The sequence below is a fragment of the Elephas maximus genome, chromosome 20 (genome assembly GCF_024166365.1).
Source record: "Elephas maximus indicus isolate mEleMax1 chromosome 20, mEleMax1 primary haplotype, whole genome shotgun sequence".
Classification (NCBI taxonomy): Eukaryota; Metazoa; Chordata; class Mammalia; order Proboscidea; family Elephantidae; genus Elephas; species Elephas maximus.
The window spans coordinates 61896880-61919184 of record NC_064838.1 but is presented as its reverse complement, the minus strand read 5'-3'; the positions used below and the strand labels follow the sequence as shown (position 1 = coordinate 61919184).

Below are 22305 nucleotides of genomic sequence, written 5' to 3'. Positions count from 1 at the left end.
ACCTTCGCTGCTATGCTGGGAATCACCTGGTCATGAAGTGGCTGAGCAATCAGAAACAGACCTTCATTTGGAAATTCAAATCTGAACATCACAGTGTTGAGTTAAGGAAACTACAAACGCCACAAAAGGAGAAGACCCAGACATGAGGGCTGCATACCTTTTCAATTTGCTTTTGTTTACTGAGTTCTTTCTGTTGCTTCTCTTTTACTCTCTCTATTTCTTTTTGCTTTTCTGATGCCCTACGATCCTGAAGAACAAATGAATAAAACCAATGAATTAAATATCTTTAAACTTTACACATTTCAATTAATACCTTTGTAACCTTTTTTCAAAGACATGAGAAAGCACACCAGAAGTCTACATTCTATCTTAGCCATTTATCCAAATTCTTAATGCTATATATATCTGCGGTAGCACCCACTGTTACTTTACTTTGGAAAACGTTTTATTTACTTGCTAATAGGATCCTGTATTATACTTTAGTTAACATTCCTGGATAATTAAGTATCTCAAATTCTTACCAGTTCAGCATGCAAAGCTATCTGTTTTGCCAGTCCAACAGAATCACAAATCTAAAAGGGGAAAAAGCAGGAAAAGCTCAGGCAGTTCTCTCATCAAAGAAATAACTTCCAAGTATTCAAATGGTTGATTTAAGTAGTTTTACAATTTAGCACAATACACTGTCTCAAAGAAAGGCTGATGTACCCCAAGTCAAATCTGTGTGTGGGTTTCCACTACTGGCCCACTTGTTATCTCAAATGCTTCACTGCAAAGAGTGAAGCACGCAGCCACTGATACTGCCCTGTCTAAGCCGAAGGCATCTGCAAACAACGGAGTCCACCAACCAGCCACCAGTGGCCGGGAAGATACAGGACTCTGGAGTCAGAAGGTCCAGCCCGTCGGTTGAGCTCTCTTCAAAGTACATGCTCGGGTGAAGCCGCTCAGTCAGACCAAGCAAAATCTGGGATTTTCTTCTCAGAAATCTTAGTAGGAACCGTGACTATGATCTGTATTTTATAAGAAAAGCGCATTTTGAAAAGCTACGTACCTTTTCCCCCTCATTGTTTGATTCAAATATATAGCAAATGGATGACAGGTTACTCTCACTTCTCCCTCCTGATGTCCGAAGCACAAATCCAAAAAGGCGCTTATTTTCCTGGTGTGTAGCATACAAAACTACGCTGGGTAATGGGAACTGCCACAGAAAACACCAGAGCAAACATGAGATTTTTCAGATCATTTCAGCAGCACTCTTATAGGCAGCTCATAGCCTAAGTTATAAAAATATCAGAAATAGAACACTAAAGCCAATTTTTTTTTTTAATGGATTAGTAATTGAAGAATAAATAATGTCATATTTGGTTTGGATTACCTAGCAGAACAAGAGGTTATTGAATACAGAATCTGTTTTATTAGCTATTAACACTTTAGAAAGTCAAACTCAACAAAATTGGTCTACATTATTAAATGATTAAATAGAAACACACTTACAGCTATCTCAAAATAGATAACTATAAAATAAACTCAATCCTATTAGTTTCTTTGATATATAACACATGCTCCCTAAATCCAACCAAAAACCAAATCTGTTGCTGTTGAGTTAATTCCAACTCATGGCAACCCCATGTGTTACAGAGTAGAACTGGTCCACAGGGTTTTCTTGCCTGTAATCTTTTCAGAAGCAGACTGCCAGGCCTTTCTTCCACAGTGCTCCTGGGTGAGTTTGAACTGCCAACCTTTAGGAGTCAAGTGCGAACCATGTGCATCACCCAGAAACCTATATGCTCCCTAAATAAGGGATTAAACACTAAGTATCATGCCAGATTGCACTCATTCTTTCAGTTATGTGGAATGTTCAATAATAACGTTATGGAGAGATGGCCACAGACATAACTAGAACGTGATTTAAAAGGCCAGTCGTAATTGATACTACCATATCTGAATACCCAGCATCAGAATGAAGCTGGAGGATATGTATACGCACAAAGGAGCTTAAAATAAAGCCATAAACATGGAGAACTTACTGTGAGTCTTGTGACTTGTGTCTGTGGATCAATTAACCTATAATAATCATTAAAAATTTAGAAAACAAATTTTAATTAGAGTGAGATTATATAAACCTTTTTTTTCCCCTACAGTTTTTTTGAGGGTGGGGTCCCTACTTACTTTAAACAGTCACAAGTGACTAATAAATGTGATTCTGTCATACGAAAGATGTTGTGGATGGCCCTGGCAGCTAAGATCTGGCGCATTGTTTCATAAACAACATCTGGATTGTCGTCTGACTTCACCTCCACAGAACCGAGGAATCGGACAATAAACAGCTGATGAAGAATAGAATCTAAAACAGAACAAGGTACATTATATATTTTTTAAATCCCATGTTTCTTTTCCTAAAGAATAAAATACATTGCTTCCTTTTAGAATTGCCAGTGAAAAATTCAACTTAGCAGAAGTATTTAGAAGTAACTCCTAACTCCACTGTTCAAGTTATAGGAAACTGAAGGCCTCAAATTCAAATAGCAAAAGATTACTCTTCAACAACCAGTAGCTCTGGGTAAAAAGAATTCCGTGTATTATTCTCATAACTTTTCTTTAAGTTTGAAATTATATCAAAATAAACTGCTACTAGAAAAGAAAAGTTATGCTCCAATATCAGAAGTGAAACATCAAGTATTAGGAAAAGCTTAAAAAATATGCATTGGAAAGCTTGCCTACAAGGACAAGTGTGATATTCTACAATTTTGTGTGAATAGTATCTTAACTCAGATGAAGTTCTGTTGCTTTAAATGCATTATGACCAGAAAATTTTGACTATAACATTAAAATTGAGCATTGTAGCTCAACAAACATAAAACAATAAATTCTTCAGTTTACCACTGAGAAGAATTTCTAAAATGTAAGAATATTGCCCGTCTATTTTACCTTCAGTTTCAGATTTTGTACCTCCTCCAGATTCCCCAAATGGATTTGTACGCCTGAGAAGTTTAGAAAAAATGTGAACCAATGGTCAGTTACCATGACGACATGGAAGAAATCTCAATCATTAAAACCAGAGTTAAAACTAAGAGTCACAAAATCCTATGCATATCTTGTAAAACAAAAAGCTCTAAAATGCCCTATCCCATTAAAGAACAGCATTGATGACCACATTACTGTGACAAAGGCCCCTGCCTTCACACAATAACTGAGTTAATAGGCTGAACCCAATGTTGCTGCATTTTAGACGACACAGGTGAACAGGGAGTTTAACCGCACACACGCACACAAATAAATATCATAATAAACTGTTGCAAAAGTTCGTGAGTTTAAGTAAACAAGTACAGAGAAAATGTCTATTTAGTTCCAGTATTAGCTGCCTGAAAAAAAACTCAGGAATTTACTGGGATTGTGAAAACCTCTTTTTCGGTTCTCTAAGTGCACATAGCAAGTTAACAATGATTTGAACATTTTCTAGTTTTAAATCCTTATTTCTCAAGGTGTAACTAACAGAATGGGAGAAGAAAAATGAATTGGAGATGGACGCTCCCTCCCTCCATGTGGCTAGCACTGGCACACCCACAATGAAGGAAGAAAGTACAATTGAAGGCAGGTTCTGGAAGCAGAGAGCTAAGTGATTCTAAAGTAACAATGGCACTAAGACAGAATGAAACTGTCTGACCTATAAAAAAAAATAGCAAATGCTAAATACAGTTGTATGATCAAATGTAAATTACTTTTTCTTGGTCATAACCGTGTATATCCAAGTTAATATATATTATCAATTTATTAGGTGTTCAACCTAATTAATAATTGATTGTCTTAAATCACGTTTCCTTCGTCCAAAGCCAAAGACAAGAACTTAGGGGGCAGTGAGTATATGTTAACGGCGGAGGAACAACTCAGAAAAGGAGGGTGAGAATGGCTGCAGATTTTTAACTGCTCTGATAAGGATATTTTCATCATATAAACAAAAGACGATTCATGAATAATTCAAAGTGATACTGTTTTAGAACCTTACTGCAGAGTTCTAATTCTGTTACAAGATGATAGTTTCTAATAAACCTACAACACATGTATAACCCTCAAGAAGTTTTAAAATACTGTCACAACCTAAAGACACGACTAGCAACTTCGTTTGAAATTTTAAGAACAAACACCCAAACAGTAGACATGAGAAGCAATTCAGAATTAAAATATTTTTAAAGCTAAATTAAGGCTGGATAAACCCCTGAAACTACTGCCCTGAGATAATCTTTAAACCTTACACTAAAAATATTCCCTGAAGTCTTCTTAAAACCAAACAACAGTTTAGCTTAACTAGTATAGTAAAGAACGCCTGCCTTGAGCATTGTACTCTTTTAAGATGTATCTATATAGGATCAAATTGACAACAGCAACTCAAAAGATTACACAGGACCTGTCAGGGAGCACAACAGAGAACTCCTGAGGGAGCAGGAGATCAGTGGGATGCAGACCCCAAATTCTCATAAAAAGACCATACTTAATGGTCTGACTGCGACTAGAGGAATCCCAGCGGCAATGATCCCCAGACCTTCTGTTGGCACAGGACAGGAACCATCCCCGAAGACAACTCATCAGACATGAAAGGGACTGGTCAGCGGTGGGGAGAGAGATGCTGATGAAGAGTGAGCTAATTAAATCAGGTGGACACTTGAAAGTGTGTTGGCAACTCTTGTCTGGAGGGGGGAGGGGAAGATAGAGAGAGAGGGAAGCTGGCAAAATTGTCACGAAACGAGAGACTGAAAGGGCTGACTCAATAGGGGGAGAGCAAGTGGGAGAAGGGAGTAAGATGTATTAAACTTACATGTGACAGACTGATTGGATTTGTAAATGTTCACTTGAAGCTTGATAAAAGTTAATTAAAAAAAAAAGATTACACAGGAAACTTAGGAAGCGCTGAGTTTGTGTTATGGGGGAGGAACAATGCAGAAAAGGAGGGTGGGGATGGCTGCACAGCTGGAAGAATGTAATCAGTGTCGCTGAACTGCACATGTAGAAACTGCTGAATCAGTGTATGTTCTGTTGTGTGTATTCTCAACAACAAAAATAAATTCTATTAAAAAAAACTTAGGAAGGACAGTTTTTTTTTTTGTTGTGCTTTAGGTGAAAGTTTACAGCTCAAGGTAGTTTCTCATACAAAAATTTATACACATATTGTTATGTGACCCTAATTGCTATCCCTTTAATGTACCTTCCCCCTTTATACCCCGATTTCTCGTGTTCATTCAACCAGCTCCTCTCCCTTTCTGCCTTCTCATCTCTCCTACTGACAGGAAGGACAATTTTTAAACTACATGTGAAATCAGTTCCCCCCCCCGAAGGTTATTTGCCTTCAGCATAGAATAACTAAAAATTTAAAAATACATAAATAAATGATCTTAACTCCTTTAAGTGGGGTAGAAGACAGACAGAGAGAAACCTGTGTATCTCCCCAACATTATCCTAATTATGTTAAGCAATGAAAACTAAGAAAATGCAACACAGCCGACGCACATGATATGTGCGAGATGACACGCAAATGCAGAAAGGAAATCAAAGGCCTTCCAGAACGGAGCCCAACATACCCATGGTGCCATCACCCACCTGCCTCCCTGGCCAGAGGCTTTCGCCTGGCCAGGCTGATCTTCACACACAGGAGAAATGATGTCAAACTGTATCGGGGTGTCGGGGGCAACAAGGGAATCTAGAGAGAGGGCAGCCAAATTTGTGGACTCAGATCCTAAAGATCCCGAACTGCTGGTTCGAACTGCTGGTGGCCGAGATTGTCTAAGCATAAAGAAAAATGCAAGATTGTCTAATAAGCATAAAGAAAAATGCAAGATTGTCTAAGCATAAAGAAAGATAAGAGACTGTCTAAACATAAAGAAAAATAGGAAGGCGTTGCATTTAGTTTTCTCTTTTGGAAATCAAACACTATGAGAACAAACACAATTTCCTAATAAGTCAGTTTTAACAAATGTCAATAAAAACACACAATCCCAACTTATAGCTACTTATTTAACGGCAGACTTTTTTCTTTTCAATTATTAAATTTAAAAACAGGGATCACCTAATCTAGGGATTCACGGGAACACTAGGAAACCTGGACCCATCAGCTCCTGCAGCATCCCTGCCTGTGAATCTACCAATTTGAAGATACACTTTGTAAGTTGTTTGGGGAACTATTTAGTACTAACCTAAGTAGTACTGGAAAAACAAAGAGCTTGCTAACACTTGAAACAGCCCGAACAGTTCTTTAAATAACCCTGGTCTGGCAACTTACCCTGCCGGCCGGAGGTTCTCGTGCCTCTGCTGGAAAGACGGGGAAGGAGTGACGGCCTCCAGAGCTGACTGATTCACTCGGGCAGCAATCTCCTATTTCAATGTTTTTTAAAATATTGGTAAAGTAAAAAAAACTAAAGTTTGAATATAACTCTCTGAACTGTCAAAATGCTTCTGAGATACACACAAAACAACAACGGGAACACCAGAGTAGTTCTACATCCTCTTGTCTTGATGTTAAGATACATAATTAACTTCACTGAAATTAAGTTTGCTTTTTCTTTTCTGTCTAGCTAGGAAACAAATTCGATTTTTTTTTCTTCCAGTATACATAATAAGAAAATACTGTTTTTTGTTTAAGTTTATAACTATCAGGTTTTTTGGATTAAGGTTTGTTTACCGCTGTATTGCCAGCACCCAGCACAGTGCCTGGTATAGTGGGTTCTCAGAAAGTTTGTGAAATAAAAATATTTAGGAGTAGGAAACATTCACAAAATATGAAATTTAGTACTTTATAACTTTGCTGGTGAGTTGTCACAATTTTCCAGAATACATTCATGCTCAGAAATTTGCATATATTTTAAATTATTCAGTTATCATGGATATTTTCAGATCAAAGTTTAAAAGATTTTAAAGAAAGTTTTTTTTTTTTTTTTAAGAAAAAGAGATTTTTAGACTTGCTGTTTTATTTAAAACACTGGCTAAATAAGAATAGATTTAAATTAATCAAAACATTTTTGCATTTCTGTGTCTTATAGTTAGTAAAAACACCAATACAATGTCAAAATTTCTTCTCTCAATAATACACATAAAATAATTCTGGATCTGAAAAATACTGACATAAAATTAGAATTTTGATTATTGACAGAAAAGTACTATAAATTTGCATTATTCAAATCCAAACATTGTCTTCCCTAGACATTAAAATAAGTCACCTAATTTGCATTTTAATTTTATTTTTTGTTGCTCCAAAGTAACCTAACAGAAAGGAAAAACTAAACTGGCAGGAGATCAAGTTACTGAAAACAAAAGGCTTATCTACGGTTAGCACTGATTTTCTGTAACTGAACTCCTAAGATTATTAACAAACCTAGGAGAAATTACTAATATTTTGGAGGTCGTAAGTTTTTATTAGGTCATGAATTTTTGTTTGTTAGACAACTTTCTCCTGAACATCCAAACCGTATGTCTTGACTGGAACCTAAAAGTCATGATAATAAAAACAGAATTCTTCTTTTCCAAACTGTTCTTCCCTTCACTCAGGCTTAAAACTTGAAGTCATCTTTACCAGGTATCTCCTTCATCAGTCAGTCACTGACAGGTCCAGGCAATTTCTTTTTACCTATTTCTCTGATTCGTTTTTTCTTCTCTCTTCCCTTGGTTACTATCTCGTTCAGACCCTCAGTTCATGCCTAAACTATGAGAATGGGCTCCTATACGTCCCAGACCTTCCCCTCTAATCCACCCTGATACGAATAGCAGTTTAAGACTTAGAAGGGTGAGGGTTTCCAGAGAAATTAGCCCTGCTCTGCCTCAGTTGAAATCATCACCTCCCTCCCCCGCCCCAGCCCTGGAAGGTGCCTGGAGTTCACAGCACAGCCAAGCCCACCAAGACTGGGAGAGGACACACAGCTCCTGCCCTAGTGCCAAGGCTTTGCCAATTCCACATCAGAGTGGGTGCGCTTGACACCTTCCAGAGTTCTCCACACCCTCGCGTTCTGCCTGTAGTTTGGACGGCACCTTTGGCTATGTCTATACTCCTGGATTCATCTGGTGTACCACCCTTGCTACCCAAAGTATAGTGTGCAGAACTGGGAGCTCAGGCCATCTCATCCCACTCCTACAGATTCAGAATATGCATTTTAAGAAGACCCCCGGCTGATATGTATGCATATTTCAGTTTGCTATTATTCACTAACAAGAACCTTCAACTCCAATTACACTATTAGTTTCACACACATTCAAATTCTGCCTTTGTGCTTTTGTCATTATGCTCTTACCTGCAGTATCTTCTCTTTTGCTCAAAACACAGATAAATCCTACCCAGCTCAGGTTTCCATCACCCCCACAGAGCTTTCTCTAAGACGTAACGTTCACACTGATCTTAACATTCTCTAAAATTACACCTTTAGTCACCACCACTCACATTCAATTAGATACTGCTCTACGTGAAATGTTAAAAGTTTTAGTTCTGCTTCCCCATAGATAGGCTCCTAGAAAGCAGATGCCATGGCTCATTCTTCTTTTGGATCCTTGTTCCCCATGATGCTCAACACAGTGCTAGGCAGACAGTAGATAAAAAACAAAAAACCAAACCCACTGCCGTTGATTCCGACTCATAGCAACCCTATAGGACAGAGTAGGACTGCCTCATAGAGTTTCCAAGGAGCGCCTGGCAGATGTGAACTGCCGACCTCTCGGTTAGCAGTCATAGCTTTTAACCACTATGCTACCAGGGTTTCCAGACAGTAGATACCCAGTAAATATTTGCTGCTTGACTGATTTCAGTACCTTCTGAAAGAATATATTGTTCTAGGAAGACACTCATTACATACATGATACATTAAAGCTACCCATTCAAAGTCAAAAGATTACAGAACTTGAGAAATTATGACAATTTATAAAAGCCACATAAGCCACAGAATTATTCAATTTTGCTAGATCTGGATACCATAAAACAAAAATATTACCTCTGGGTTTTCACTTAAATATATTTGCTTGGATATGTTGTTTATTGTACAGATCCACTGTAAGAGGGGGAAAAAACAGGAAAATGTGATTAATAATACAGTTTTTTTTCCATACAAAGCTTCTCTCCTAAAACAGAATGTTCAATACTCAACTGAAACAGAAGTTTCATTAAATGTAACACAGGCTCTTCCTTATCAGGAAAACACCTTCATGTATGTGTTTGTGTATATATATATATATATACACACATATACATTTATAGACATATACATGTAGAGTATTTGAGGGTACAACAGAATATTGAGCTGATTTATTAATATAAAAAATTTTATTTTACACAAGGAAATAAAAAATATAGAAATAATGTTAAACTCTAGTTTAATAGTCTGTACTTATCTTTCCCACCAAACAAAACCCTCTGGACTCAGATATCTTAATAAACATCAGTATAAAAAAGTTAAGAGCTAAACACAGTCCAAGTGAATATACTGCACATACTTCCCTTCTTTCAAGTTTACAAATAATTAACAAAGAAAACTCTCTCTACATCTTCTGCCTCACTCTGCAGGACTCCCAATGGCAGGTGAGTCTTGCTAAACTTCAATGAATTATTTTGTTTGCTAAACTCTGCAAAAAGCAGACATATCTGTGCTGCTTTAGACACTAAAGGCAAGTTTTAACACTCTTTTCCAAGAGCAGTAAATTAAGGTACATAACTACTAAACTTGTCTTTTACCAAAACAATCCTAATGTCAGATAAACTGACGCAAAATCAAACGATAGTATATTTTTACGGATTATTTCTCAAGACAGTTTTGAAGTGTCAGTTCTCGGTGGCACCTTACCTTCCATATTTGGTAAAAAAAGAAGTAAAAATGGAGCCAAGAAGAAAAGGATTGTGAAGAAGAACAGACTCCCAAATTTTTGTTTTTCTGTCTTTCATTTGCCCAAGGTTTTATGCTTTATCTGTTTCCTGCCACGCTACATCTGCTGCCACTACGCTCTTAAGGCGGCTGTGCTCTCTCAGAGGGCTAGGACGGGAATAGACTAAACTGTTGCCTCCTGACCTTAACAGCCTTCCAGAAAGCAGCAGTCACAAGGTCATTTCTGAATGTGAGCCCTTAAGGCAGCAGACAGATGATCTCTAAGGTCCCCTCCAGTTGTAAATTCTGTTAGAAACTAGAGAACACTGTCTTCACTAGAATTTTCCAAATTTTCTATAATGAACATACTAATATGTTTCAAAATTGGAAAAATATTTTCTTGATGCAGAAGAAATTAACTAGGTAAAATTTTACCTCTTCATGGTCCTTTTTACTCTCTGCTTGCAAAATTGAAGATCTGAAAAAAAATGAGAATAAGTCTGACCCTCAACTTTTTTATGGAAGTACTTTCAATGATCTAAGAGAATTTCTTATCTTTAAAACTATATTGTTGTTAGATGCCACAGTGTCAATTTCGACTCACAGTGACCCTGTGTGACAGAGCAGAACTTACAGGTATATATAAAAACAAATCAGAACCTCAGGAAGACAGGAGCACCACAGGCATCAGCACTCAGATTTTAACAACCCTGACTCTGGCCATCTAGGCCAAGATATACCGGAAAGGAAACAGGCGCTAGTCCTCAGCAGACAAACCCCGACAGACGTACACGTCAATATGACAATACATTTCAACTGTCTGACACTTAGGATGCTTATTTCAAATTTAAATCAATGATCCTGATAGAAAATACTACCTTTACTTCATTATTGATTGTTCCTCTGTTAACAAGGTTAAGTCGAATTTTCAATATATTAATCACTGGCACAGGTATATTTAACTTTTCTACAGAAATTAAAATTTTAAAAGTTGGGGAAAAATAATTTTTACTAATTTGCATCACAACAGGAATGTGAAGTGGGAAATCATATTAAAACGTGAGCACAAAACTGAAGATACCAAAATGTGAGTAATTATAGTAACATAATTTAACAATTTGGTAATTCTGGCAAAAGAACACAGGAACTCCCAATATCTAACACAATATTTAACACACAAATGGGATTTAATGCATGTTTGTAAAAGGAATTTAAAATTAAGGAACCATTTTGAAAAAGATAGTGAGCCACAACATCTTAAGCAACACACATGAACCCAGGAGAACAATGACTTCAGACAACCAGAGAGTGAGTGCTCCTAACATTAAGAAAGGTCAAAGATGATGTTTTAATTAAGTAGAAAAAAAATTACAAATAACCCAAACATCTACCATTAGGAAAATGTTTAAATTACAGTGCATATCTTTAAATGGATTATTAGCACAGCCATGTGAAATGATTTTAGTAAGTGGGTGCAGATCCAAATTATATATACAATATTCCCTCAACTATTTAAAAAGTGTACTTAGGATGAAAACTGGAAGGCAAAAGACCAAGAAATTAACAATCGCTGCTTCTGGTTGAGAGATTATAGCTTTTTTTCTTATTCCTTTTTATATTCTTCTATGCTTTTAAAAAAACATATTCTAAATGCTACTTCATTGGTTTTTATTCAATGCAAAGGTAATAGAATTTTTTTCAATGGCACTATAAATATAAATGGACTAAATAATGAATTTGATCAGAAATACTTGATTAATATTTTAAAACAACACCATTTATTAGGACCTACTATGTGCTCAGAAACCCTGGTGGTGTAGTGGTAAAGAGCTATGGCTGCTAACCAAAAAGGTCAGCAGTTTGAATCCACCGGCTGCTCCTTGGAAACTCTATGGGGCAGTTCTACTCTGTCCTATAGGGTCGCTATGAGTTGGAATTGACTCGACGGCAACAGGTTTGGTTTTTTTTTTTTCTTACTATGTGCTCGGCACATTACATATGTCAGATTTCTACAAGATACGAAGTAAGAATTGTGACTACCCCACTCCCCAGCCATTTTACAAGTAGAGAAATGGAGATCAAGGGGTAAAGTAACTTGTCCACAGACACACAGCAAGCAGTGGATCCAGAATTTGAACTTTCTGGGCTCAGGGTTGGGGCTCTTTCCACTAACCTGTGCTAGCTTGTCCATATCAGACAGGATTTTCAGTGACATTCTCTTAACATGAAAATCAGGTCTTACCACATGACGAGGTCAGGGACCTTGCTTTGTCAGCCTCAAAATATTAAGAAAATCATTTACCGAAGTAAGAAAGGAAAATACAACTCATTTCTACAAGATTAAAAAGGAAAAAATTATCTTAATACATAATATGCCTAAAATGTCTATTAAATTTCTAAAAGAAATTACCCTGCATTTTGGTAGTTCAAAATATTACCGATTTTTAACTTTCGTGAAGGGCAAGACAGTGCACAATATTGGGCAAGCCAGCACAACTTGTACAAGGCAAGGTCATGGAAGCTCCAAAGACATATCCAAACTCCCTGAGGGACTAAATTGCTGGGCTGAGGGCTGTGGGAACCATGGTCTCATGGAACATCTAGCTCAACTGGCACAATACAGTTTATAAAGAAAATGTTCTACATTCTACTTTTGCAAGTAGCATCTGGGGTCTTAAAAGCTTGTGAGCAGCCGTCTAAGATACTCCACTGGTCTCACCCCCTTGGGAGCAAGGGAGAATGAAGAAAACCAAAGACACAAGAGAAAGATTAGTCTAAAGGATTAATGGACCACAACTACCACAGCCTCCACCAGACTGAGTCCAGCACAACTAGATGGTGCCCCGCTATCGCCACTGACTGCTCTGACAGGTATCATCAAGGGGGTCCCAGACAGAATTAGAGAAAAACGTAGAACAAAATTCTAACTCACAAAAAAAGACCAGACTTACCGGCCTGATAGAGACTGGAGAAACCCTAAGAGTATGGCCCCCAGGCACCCTTTTAGCTCATGAAGTCACTCCTGAGGTTCACCCTCCATCCAAAGATTAGTTAGGCCCATAAAACAAAATGAGACTAACAGGGCACAACAACCCAGGGGCAAGGACTAGAAGGCAGGAGAGGACAGGAAAGCTGGTAATAGGGAACCCAAGGTCGAGAAGGGAAAGTGTTGACATGGTGTGGGGTTGTTAACCAATGTCATAAAACAATATGTGTACTGTTTAACAAGAAACTAGTTTGCTCTGTAAACCTTCATCTAAAGATGATAAAAAAATAAATTTCAAAAACAAATATTACCGATTTTACTAATAGTAGAAAAAAAACACTAACTTTTTTCCATCAAAAGAGGTGATCTGAAAACAGTATCGCCTGTCTTCACAGTCCACAGCCATCACTGAACAGTTGTCTATGTCCATGGCCAGGCCTCCTGCTACGTCCCCTCGGGCCTGAGTCATTAAATTTCCACCCTGCGTGAAGTAAAACTGTCTGTCCCAGGTAGATGACACCAAGCCTGTTTTACTAAATGAAGAAAGCACATTTTCACTTTTTAATAACATCACCATCAGCCAGACAAAAAATGGAGCATATCACACTGAACCAGCTTGGAAAAAGGCACCAAGGTACCAAGAAAAATACATAAACATCAGTTTTCCAGCCTCTAAAATAAATTCCTGTAGGTTTCCTCACTCATGTATGTGTATATAATTTTTGAAACAAGCCTGGAAATGATCAAACTGCAACTTTTATAATGGTGCTCCATAAAATATAGGTTACAGTTCAGTTTCCAAGGGAATATATTCAAAACCAAAGAATTTATTTCAAATTTATCATATCTTCAGGTAAAAACTAAAATTTGATCTGATGATGTAATTACATGTATTTTCAAGTATGATAAATGATATTTAATAGCATTTCCATCTTAATATATTTAAACTATTCTATAACTCTACAGTATTCAATAAATATGAATAGGATTTTACTTCTGAAAATACTCATGTATTTACTTCACCTGTCAAAAAGTTCACATAAATATTAACACCACTAGAAAGGTTCGACCTTTAGTAAAATCAAAACAATTTGGCAGACAATATCAAGTACGTATTACAGTCATCTGGTACTACCACAGATTATAAACAATATATAAAAATAACAATGGTTTTCTTACTTCCTAGCATTAAGGTATCCAGCCTTTCGGGTTAAGTTTCGATTAACGGGGAACGTGGTGGGGTCTGGGTCAGGAGTATACAACGGGTCACTGGCTGCTTCCAAATCTCCTATGGTCTGCTGCATGGTCTCCACATCGCTGTTCATCTCCCTGCGGACACTAACGCAGAGGGCTGATTACTTACTACCAACCACAGTGGACAGAGAACTCCTTACCAATGTGTATTTATTTTATACATCTTTTCGTAAAGAGAGAAACAGTGGTTTAGGTAGTTAAAGCAACATGAACACATTTTAAAACAGCTTTATATTTTATTTTAAACTTAGATGTTTTAGAAACAATAGCAACTTCAAAAACTAGTGCCTGAATGCCTGACTCTGGAGAAATTTCAAACTGCTCTGTACTGGCCTTTAAAACAACCATCATTCTCCTCTCACTCTATACCTTGGAGGAAGGATGTCATTGCTCAAACTTTGGAAGCTTTCACGGCTTGGAGAGCAAGATGCATTTAGTAATCTCTCATCCACTGCCCATTATTTAGAATTTAAAGATAAATTCACTTATGGATAATTGCTATTACCAATCTTTTATATTCAGACATAAAACCTAGCTTAGGATCGATAAAATCAACATCAGAATTAACACTGTTGTGAAATTCAGAGTTTGCGCTCCATGGAAAAGATGCTGAAAAACCCAAAAAAGCATCCAGGGGCCGTGTGAGAAACATGCTCATGGCAGGTAAAATAGTCCCTCAGAAGTTAGATGGTTAACGACTGCAGACTGTGGCATTCAGCTGTTAATTTATCATTCACATACTTTTCAATTTTAAGGAAGAAAATACTTACTTCTGTACACTTGTTCCAATATTAGTTAAAAATTCTTCCAGTTGTTCATTGAGATTTTCAGAACCCATCTTAAAGAAGCTTATCTGGGGACAGGGCAGTGGGGGTGAACAACACAAACACACACAGACACATACAAAAATACTTAAAAACTCAGTCATACAAACAATCTCTAAGGTACACAGTAGTTAAGTTAAAAAAAAAAAAAAGGATTTGTATAAAACTAGGCTGATGTTTACAATGACTTCCACTGCTCACCAGGCCCTGAGGGAGCAAGATTTAATTTTCACTGTACATCTTTTTGTATCTTTTGAATTGAATAAGTAGTATATGCATATGGCAAGTAATTTTTTTAACTGGCAAATAAATTTTAAAACATTTCACAGTAAATGATACAGACAAACCATTTCATATTCACTACAAACAAGTTCTATAAAAAACAATATAAATCCACATATTTGAAGGAATATTCCAATTTCTTTTCACTCTCAATTATTAAGGGATTGACATCGTGTCTTATATTGCCCAGAACTGTATTTCCTAGCCTCCTCCCTGATGCTTGCTCTTTAGGCATTTTGGAGTTCACCTACTATTTTCACTCAGGAACTGTGCAAGGCACATGGGACAAGCTCAGACTTGTCTGTTCTCTTTCAGACCTAGTGTGAAGCAAGAGTAAGTGGAAGCTCCACCCACAGGTGCGACTCTAGGATTTTATTTAGCTGTCTGTTCTGTTCCCTGTCCCACCTGTGATGGACAAAGCCCAAACACAAGGTATGTGGTTCCAGTTATCCTAAAATATTTGAAATCTTCATTTGCAAGGGCAACCATTCTCCCCAACTTCCTTAAAACAGTAATCTGATGACATTTCAAAAATTACGTTTTAAAACACAGATACAAACAAGTGTTTTAACGATAGGTGGCAATACCCTGACATTCAGCACAAATATCAAACTTGATATAAGGTTTTCAGAGCAGTCATAATCCACCTGAGTACTCACCTGAGCTTGCATGTACCCAAGTAGAGGTTCTAACAATGCTATCTTCTTCTTGTACTGAAGGGTATTTAATGCGCAAAAATAATGCATCATGGTCTGGTGTTGCTTTTTTCTGGAAGTGTACACATCTTCTGTTAACTCATATTTCACCTTTGGAATGAAAAGATGTAAAATTCTATTATTTAGATAACATTGGATTACTTCAGTAGCGGCTGTGGAGAAGAGTCTAGCAAAGACAAAGGTCAGTCACCAACAACTGTGCAAAGCCTTGCTGTTTTCTGATGTATTAGAAATCACACAACATATCGGCTAAGATGGTTTTCTTGTATTACTATCAACTACCCCATTTGGCGAGCCCTGGTGGTGCAACGGTTAAGAGCTACAACTGCTAACCAAGAGGTCAGCAGTTCAAATCCACTCAAGGGCACACACCACCACCACCGCCCCATTTTAAAATGCCTAAGAAAAGCAGAATTTTGCACACAACTAAGAATGATACAATAACTAAACTAAGAACGAAAAAGAAAAGCTACCACAGGGAAAGGCAGAGGACTGTCTGGTGTTACACGTTGCTGTTGCTGACGCTGTCAAGTCGATTCCAACTCATAGCAACCTTACGGGACAGAGTAAATCTGCCCTATAGGGTTTCCAAAGAGTAGCTGGTGGATTCAAACTGCCGAGCTTTTGATTGGCAGCTGAACTTTTAACCACTTAGTCCTTGACCTTGATCAGTTCACAGCACATCATTCCCTTCTCCTCGTTCACTCCGTAGCACTCCTTCTCTCTTGCACTTGTGCTTGTCTTCCTGTACCCACTCAAAACACGTGTGCTCCCTTGAGGTCATTTATTCAGACAACAAATGTATTGTGATAAGTGCTGAACTCTTCCCTGCTTTCTCTTGAATGTTTCATCAACTACCAGAATATTCCACCATACCAATGACTCCCAATTTTTATCTCCTGCCCCTTGCTCTGCCAAGTGTCAGGAGCAGCACATCTCCACCTGGACTCTGCGTTTATGTGTGTTCTGTGTGGTGTATGTGCACATACGTGCGTGTGTATGCATAAATGCTGAAAATGTACAAAACATCTTCCCCACAAAACCTGCTACACTTACATTTCTAAGATCTCTTAATTACTCCAGCATCCATCCAATCATTTAAAAAAAATCTAGGACTCATTTTTCATTCCTCTTCCTACCATAAGTCGTCAGTCCTTATCTATCAAAAATATTCCCATCTCTCGAGGGAGAGTGTTGACATGTCACAAAGTAATGTGTTTGACTGTTGGATGAGAACTTGTTTGCTCTGTAAACCTTCATCTACGGTAGAATTAAAAATATATATATATTCCCACCTCTCCACTTTCAATAACGACCATAGCTGAGACCCTCATCATGTCTTTGCAAACTCTTCTAATGCCTTTTAAGTGGATCCCTTCTAGTCTTATCCCCTTCACATTTCCATTTCTGGAACTTCATATTTTTGTTCTCTACACAATGGCACAGTGTTATTCACCTACTCGGAATCCTTTGGAGGCTGCCCATTCCCGCCAAAATAAATGTCAAAGTCACGAACATAGTTAATTTAGCCCCAAACTACTTATTTCTTGTCATCTCTGCCATACCTCCCCAGATATATCCTTTCCTCCAGACACACGGAAATGATTATCCTTCCATCATCAGAATCATTACTGTCAGAATTTATTTAAAGTTTCCTATAAGCCAGATACTCGTACACATCATCTCATTTCACATTCACACTGAGGATTTCTGATATGGAAGTAAGGCTTGAAGTTAACTAGCTGCGTGACCTCCAGCAAGTTAAGTGGCAGAGCTGAGGTCTGTCCACAGGCAGTCTGACTCCAGAGCCAATGTTCTTAACCATTACACTCTTCTGACTCCGCCGTGTGCTTCTACAGATGCGTTTTTTTCTTCCAGGAATGCCCTCTGCTCAATCCCACACTGGTGACTTCCCACTCATCCTTCAAGGTGAAATGCAAATGTCACCTCCTAAAAGTGTAAAGTTTCCCAGTTCACCAGCAAGAGCTAACTGCTGGCCCCTCTGTGCCCTCGCACTCTGTGAAGACATCTCTGACTGCACCTCACTCAGTGGTGAACCTTTCTCTTCATCCAAGTGCCCTGGCAGCAGCCCAGCACGTGCCTTCACAGAAAGCCTTTCATCAGTTTCGTTCCCCCTTGGCACCCAACATCCTGCTTTACATATCGTAGGCACTCAATACATTTTTTTTTTTTAATGAAATGAAATTGGTGAATTTTTTTTTTTTTAAATACCTGGAACAGTCAGAGGCATTGTAAAACGTAACAAAATTTGTACCTAAAACCTTTAACTACTTCTCTAAGGCAAAGTACAAAGTAACATAGATCTCATAATGCACGTATTTGTACCATTAAATGACCTGTGAACTAAAATCAGAAATGGAAAGAAGCTGCTGGGAAAAGAAGATTGTCTAAAAGAGAATTACATGAGCTATGTCCCAAATACTTTATTTTAGACCCCTCAAGTTGACAGCACAGAAGATCTCTGCACTGAACTTTGTGTGAGAAACGTTCCCTTTACTGTGTCACAGCAGCTGTGGTATACTAAGGCCTACCCATCACGGATCCCACAAGTGCTCACTATTGTACACTAAGCCCTACCTATCACGGATCCCACAAGTGCTCACTGTTGTACACTAAACCCTACCCATCATGGATCCCATAAGTGCTCACTGTTGTACACAAAGCCCTACCCATCACGGATCCCACAAGTGCTCACTGTTGCACACAAAACCCTATGCATTCACAGATCCCCACAAGTGCTCACTATTGCACAGTAAGCCCTACCTATTCACGGATCCCCCAAGTGCTCACTGTAGCACACTAAGCCCTACCCATCACGGATCCCACAAGTGCTCACTGTGTCCCTCCCAGCAGCTGCAGCCACGGCTGCAGAGACCACCTCACTCACAAGCATCTGGTCGGGCCTGGGTTTGGCCTTGGATGGACAGATGATCTGAAGGAGCACTCAGATGAGCTTGTTAAGACTCTGGTTTTTCATATTTACTTGAAGACATTTCTATTCAAATACAGTGCAATACTTCTAGATTTTACTATGTGAAGTATCAAAAAACATATCTCTCTGTAAATAAGAGCTTCATAACAAAATCTCATTATGTATTCAACAATTCAACTTTATGACCGCTGTATTTCCAAAGACATTTCTTCACACATGTGGTGAAATAAAACCAAAACAAATGCAATGTTATCAGAATGCAAAGCAAAAAGAAGAAATGTCCAACAATCGGCACTGATTACACTTTCATAATAGTTGTTTAACTTATCGAACTGTAGCAGCAGAAAAATATTTTGTCTCAAGAGACCAACAATGATCTATTTATTTATGTCCCACCTTATTCCAAAAAGGCTTTAAAACAGCTAGACTGAAAGAATAAACTAAGAGCAATATAGCAAAACATACTAAGTTAACTACTAGTTACTATTTGTAAGGAGGAAAGGACCACCCAATGAAACAGGTGCTAACTGTAACACTGAAGGAGTAAGCATGCATCACACCTTGTCATTTTCTCTTTTTTTGGATAATCGGCTATATCGGTTAATTGCAGCATCATGATCTGGAAAACAGAAAGGACTGTTAGGACGGGCCTCTGCAAAGTGTAAATGCCTTACATGGTCTTCCATGTGCATCCTTCTGCAAGTGCAGTAATGCAGGGTGAGAATTTTCTACTGCAGGATCATTCCAGCCACATGTTCCTCACAGCCAGCTTTCCCCGACATTAAGTTTCTAGTCATCTAATTGGTAGAGGAAAGTGTAATCCAATAAAAGTTTTTTTTTTTTTTTAAGCAGTTCTTAGTACAAAGATAGCAAATGTTCAATAAAAATTTTTTTGAATATATAGAAAAACAAGGACAGGAAAAAAATTACACCACTTCCTTGGGTGTTATGAAGATAGTAAACCACAAGACTGATTTAATTTCCTTTTAAATTTTTCTTGTAAGGTAAACAGTGCAATTTAAGTAACAACTCTGATTTAAATAATGTTCACTGAAACTTTTAAGTACATTCATTTTTCTCAATTAACACATTAAATCTGACCAAGGATTTACATTGATAAATAAATGCATTCTGACAAGAAATAAGTGTGTAAAGTATTCCGGGCTTACCATTACTAGCAATCTGAAACACTTCCTTTAATGTCAGTATTTCTGAAAAAGTTCAAGAATGATTTCAGTTACCGTATTTATGAAATATTCATATTAAATTGTTTAGAAAACAATAATTGTAGCTTAAGCTCTAATTAAAACCTCAAATAATATTTCATACTTCAAGGTGTTCTTCTAGAAGCTGGTCTGAAGGACATTACCGTCAGCTACAGTTACACCACCAGGAAATCTACTTGTCGCAAATAAGGAACATGACATAAAAGCAAATACTAAAATCCAGTGTAAACGCTAAGATGTGCAAATATTAACTCAGTGCCAGAATCTAACTTATTAATTCACTTTTTCATATATAACTGTAATAAGTTAAAATGCTGAATGAGAAACAAATAAACAACATTCTGTTAATATGATTATGACACTCCGTCCCCTCAGACTGTGAGGAAAAGATCTATCTCTTGACCTTGGAAATGACTGTTCCTGAGAATCACCACAATTACTGACTCCATCTCTAAAACACTGACGTCTTCATTCCATGTATAAATTAAGGACTTCCATGATCCGCCGGTTCAGTGTTTTCATTTTATCTACATAGCTTGGAAATAAGTCTGTATGACCGTCTCAGATTGCAAATTATAAGAAAGCAGAGCCAATTCCATAAAGCTCTCAGTAATCCCAAATGAAGGAAAAAAAAAAAAAAACCAAAACTACGAAGTAGTGTGTTGCTAGATGATCTATCATCCCTACATCCTGCCACTCCAGCCCATACACACGCCTCCATCCTGCATCACTATCCCAGTCCAGGCCTTGCTGTACTGCACTGGACACTCACTTCCTGACCCAATCTCAATACCAAATCAACTCTATTCTACCCTCCAAAAAACAAAGTGATCATGTATCTCTACTCCTTAAAGACCTGCACTGGCTTCTCCTTGCTCATAAACTCAAATCCAACCTCTCGTCCCAACCCATCTATTTCTAGATTCATCTCCTACCATGCCCCAACACATTCAACTCTGCAGCCACACTGAGTTTCTCTATATCTCAAAGCAAACTAGCTATTTCCACAGCTCATACCTTTGCACATCCTAGTTCCTCTAAAAGAATAGTATCTCTCTTCTGGCAAACTCCTCTTCATCAAGTGCTCATGTCACATTCCTGACGAAGCCTTTCTGACCCCTCGTCTGAGCCCCAACTGCACCGCACTCATTCCCTGATTATAAAACACAGCACCATCTTCCTCTCGCTTTCTCAAGGGAAGGAACATCTTGTTCATCTCAGTATTCTTCATCTCTAGTTTGACACCTAGCAGGAGCGCCTACAAATGTTTGATTACTGGCCAAAGTGGCAGAGGTAGTAAAGAATGGTGGAGGCATAGAATAACCCACATTTATAAGCACTGATCTTCTAACAGCTGATGAAAGTAAACAAAGCTTGACTTCAGTACCTTTGAGATCTCTTTCTTTAAACTGGGAAATGGGGAACATCATGGCATCAGCAAACTGAGTTGAAAGTACAGCATGACAAGAGCTAAGCTAGTAAAAAAAAAAAAAAAAAGACCAAAAAGGCCAAGTAACTAACCATACAGAGACATTTAGCTAGTGTTACGCAGATGAAACAAAATTAAGTAAAAAAAAAAACTTAAGATACATTTTATATAAGAGAACGCTAAAAGTATGTGATACAGCACAAAAAATTATAGTCAAAAAACTTCCACTTCCTATAAGTGTAAATTCTTCATACTGATCTCCATGGGACAATGTTTTGCTATAATGTAGTGTATTACGCTATTTCAAAAGACTACTTTTCCAATTAAAGGGATCTCAAAAATACAGAACTACTTAATAGTTCAAGTAAAACTAGAGCCTGCATTCCAGTGGTACAAGATAGTTAGGGCCTCACCCCCCCATCCCTCACCAGCTTTCTTCCTCCTTGCTTCTGATAACTGCTTTGTTCTTTCTCATAAGTGCTTTGCGAAACTAAGGGATAATTTTGGCTGTCTGAGGTGAAAGGATTAATAAGGACTGAAGGTAAGATGTTGCTTGATGGCAAAAGAATGGAAGCATAAAGAGCTTAGCTGTAGCTCACAGCTTAACTCTTCTCTCCCTGCCTAAACCAAATAACACAATCAAAAGACTGAAAGTTCCATGGAAATGAGGTGTCGTTTTTACTACAGCCACCAGGATACAGAAATAAGGTTTTTCCTTAAGTAATATTCTTTACAATAGAGCTTTACTCATATAACCATAATAAAAGCTTCCAGTAAAAGCTACCCAACCTGAGTAACTTAATTATAAGATCACTAA

General features: G+C 37.8%; 1 protein-coding gene across 1 annotated transcript in view; it reads right to left on the bottom strand.

Annotated features, from left to right (window-relative positions):
• Window positions 1-22305, bottom strand: part of APPL1 (adaptor protein, phosphotyrosine interacting with PH domain and leucine zipper 1) — a 46017-nt gene that overhangs the window by 13680 nt on the left and 10032 nt on the right. Inside the window, exons 5-21 of the mRNA XM_049862192.1 lie at window positions 21447-21534; window positions 20003-20044; window positions 19394-19452; window positions 15824-15970; window positions 14829-14911; window positions 13984-14142; window positions 13149-13337; window positions 10254-10296; window positions 8955-9011; window positions 6266-6357; window positions 5587-5769; window positions 2926-2978; window positions 2167-2341; window positions 2025-2061; window positions 1049-1195; window positions 522-572; window positions 158-247 (exon numbers count right to left, since the gene is read on the bottom strand). Coding sequence (XP_049718149.1) covers window positions 158-247; window positions 522-572; window positions 1049-1195; window positions 2025-2061; window positions 2167-2341; window positions 2926-2978; window positions 5587-5769; window positions 6266-6357; window positions 8955-9011; window positions 10254-10296; window positions 13149-13337; window positions 13984-14142; window positions 14829-14911; window positions 15824-15970; window positions 19394-19452; window positions 20003-20044; window positions 21447-21534 — 1695 coding nt within the window. The remainder of the gene's footprint in view (window positions 1-157; window positions 248-521; window positions 573-1048; window positions 1196-2024; window positions 2062-2166; window positions 2342-2925; window positions 2979-5586; window positions 5770-6265; window positions 6358-8954; window positions 9012-10253; window positions 10297-13148; window positions 13338-13983; window positions 14143-14828; window positions 14912-15823; window positions 15971-19393; window positions 19453-20002; window positions 20045-21446; window positions 21535-22305) is intronic.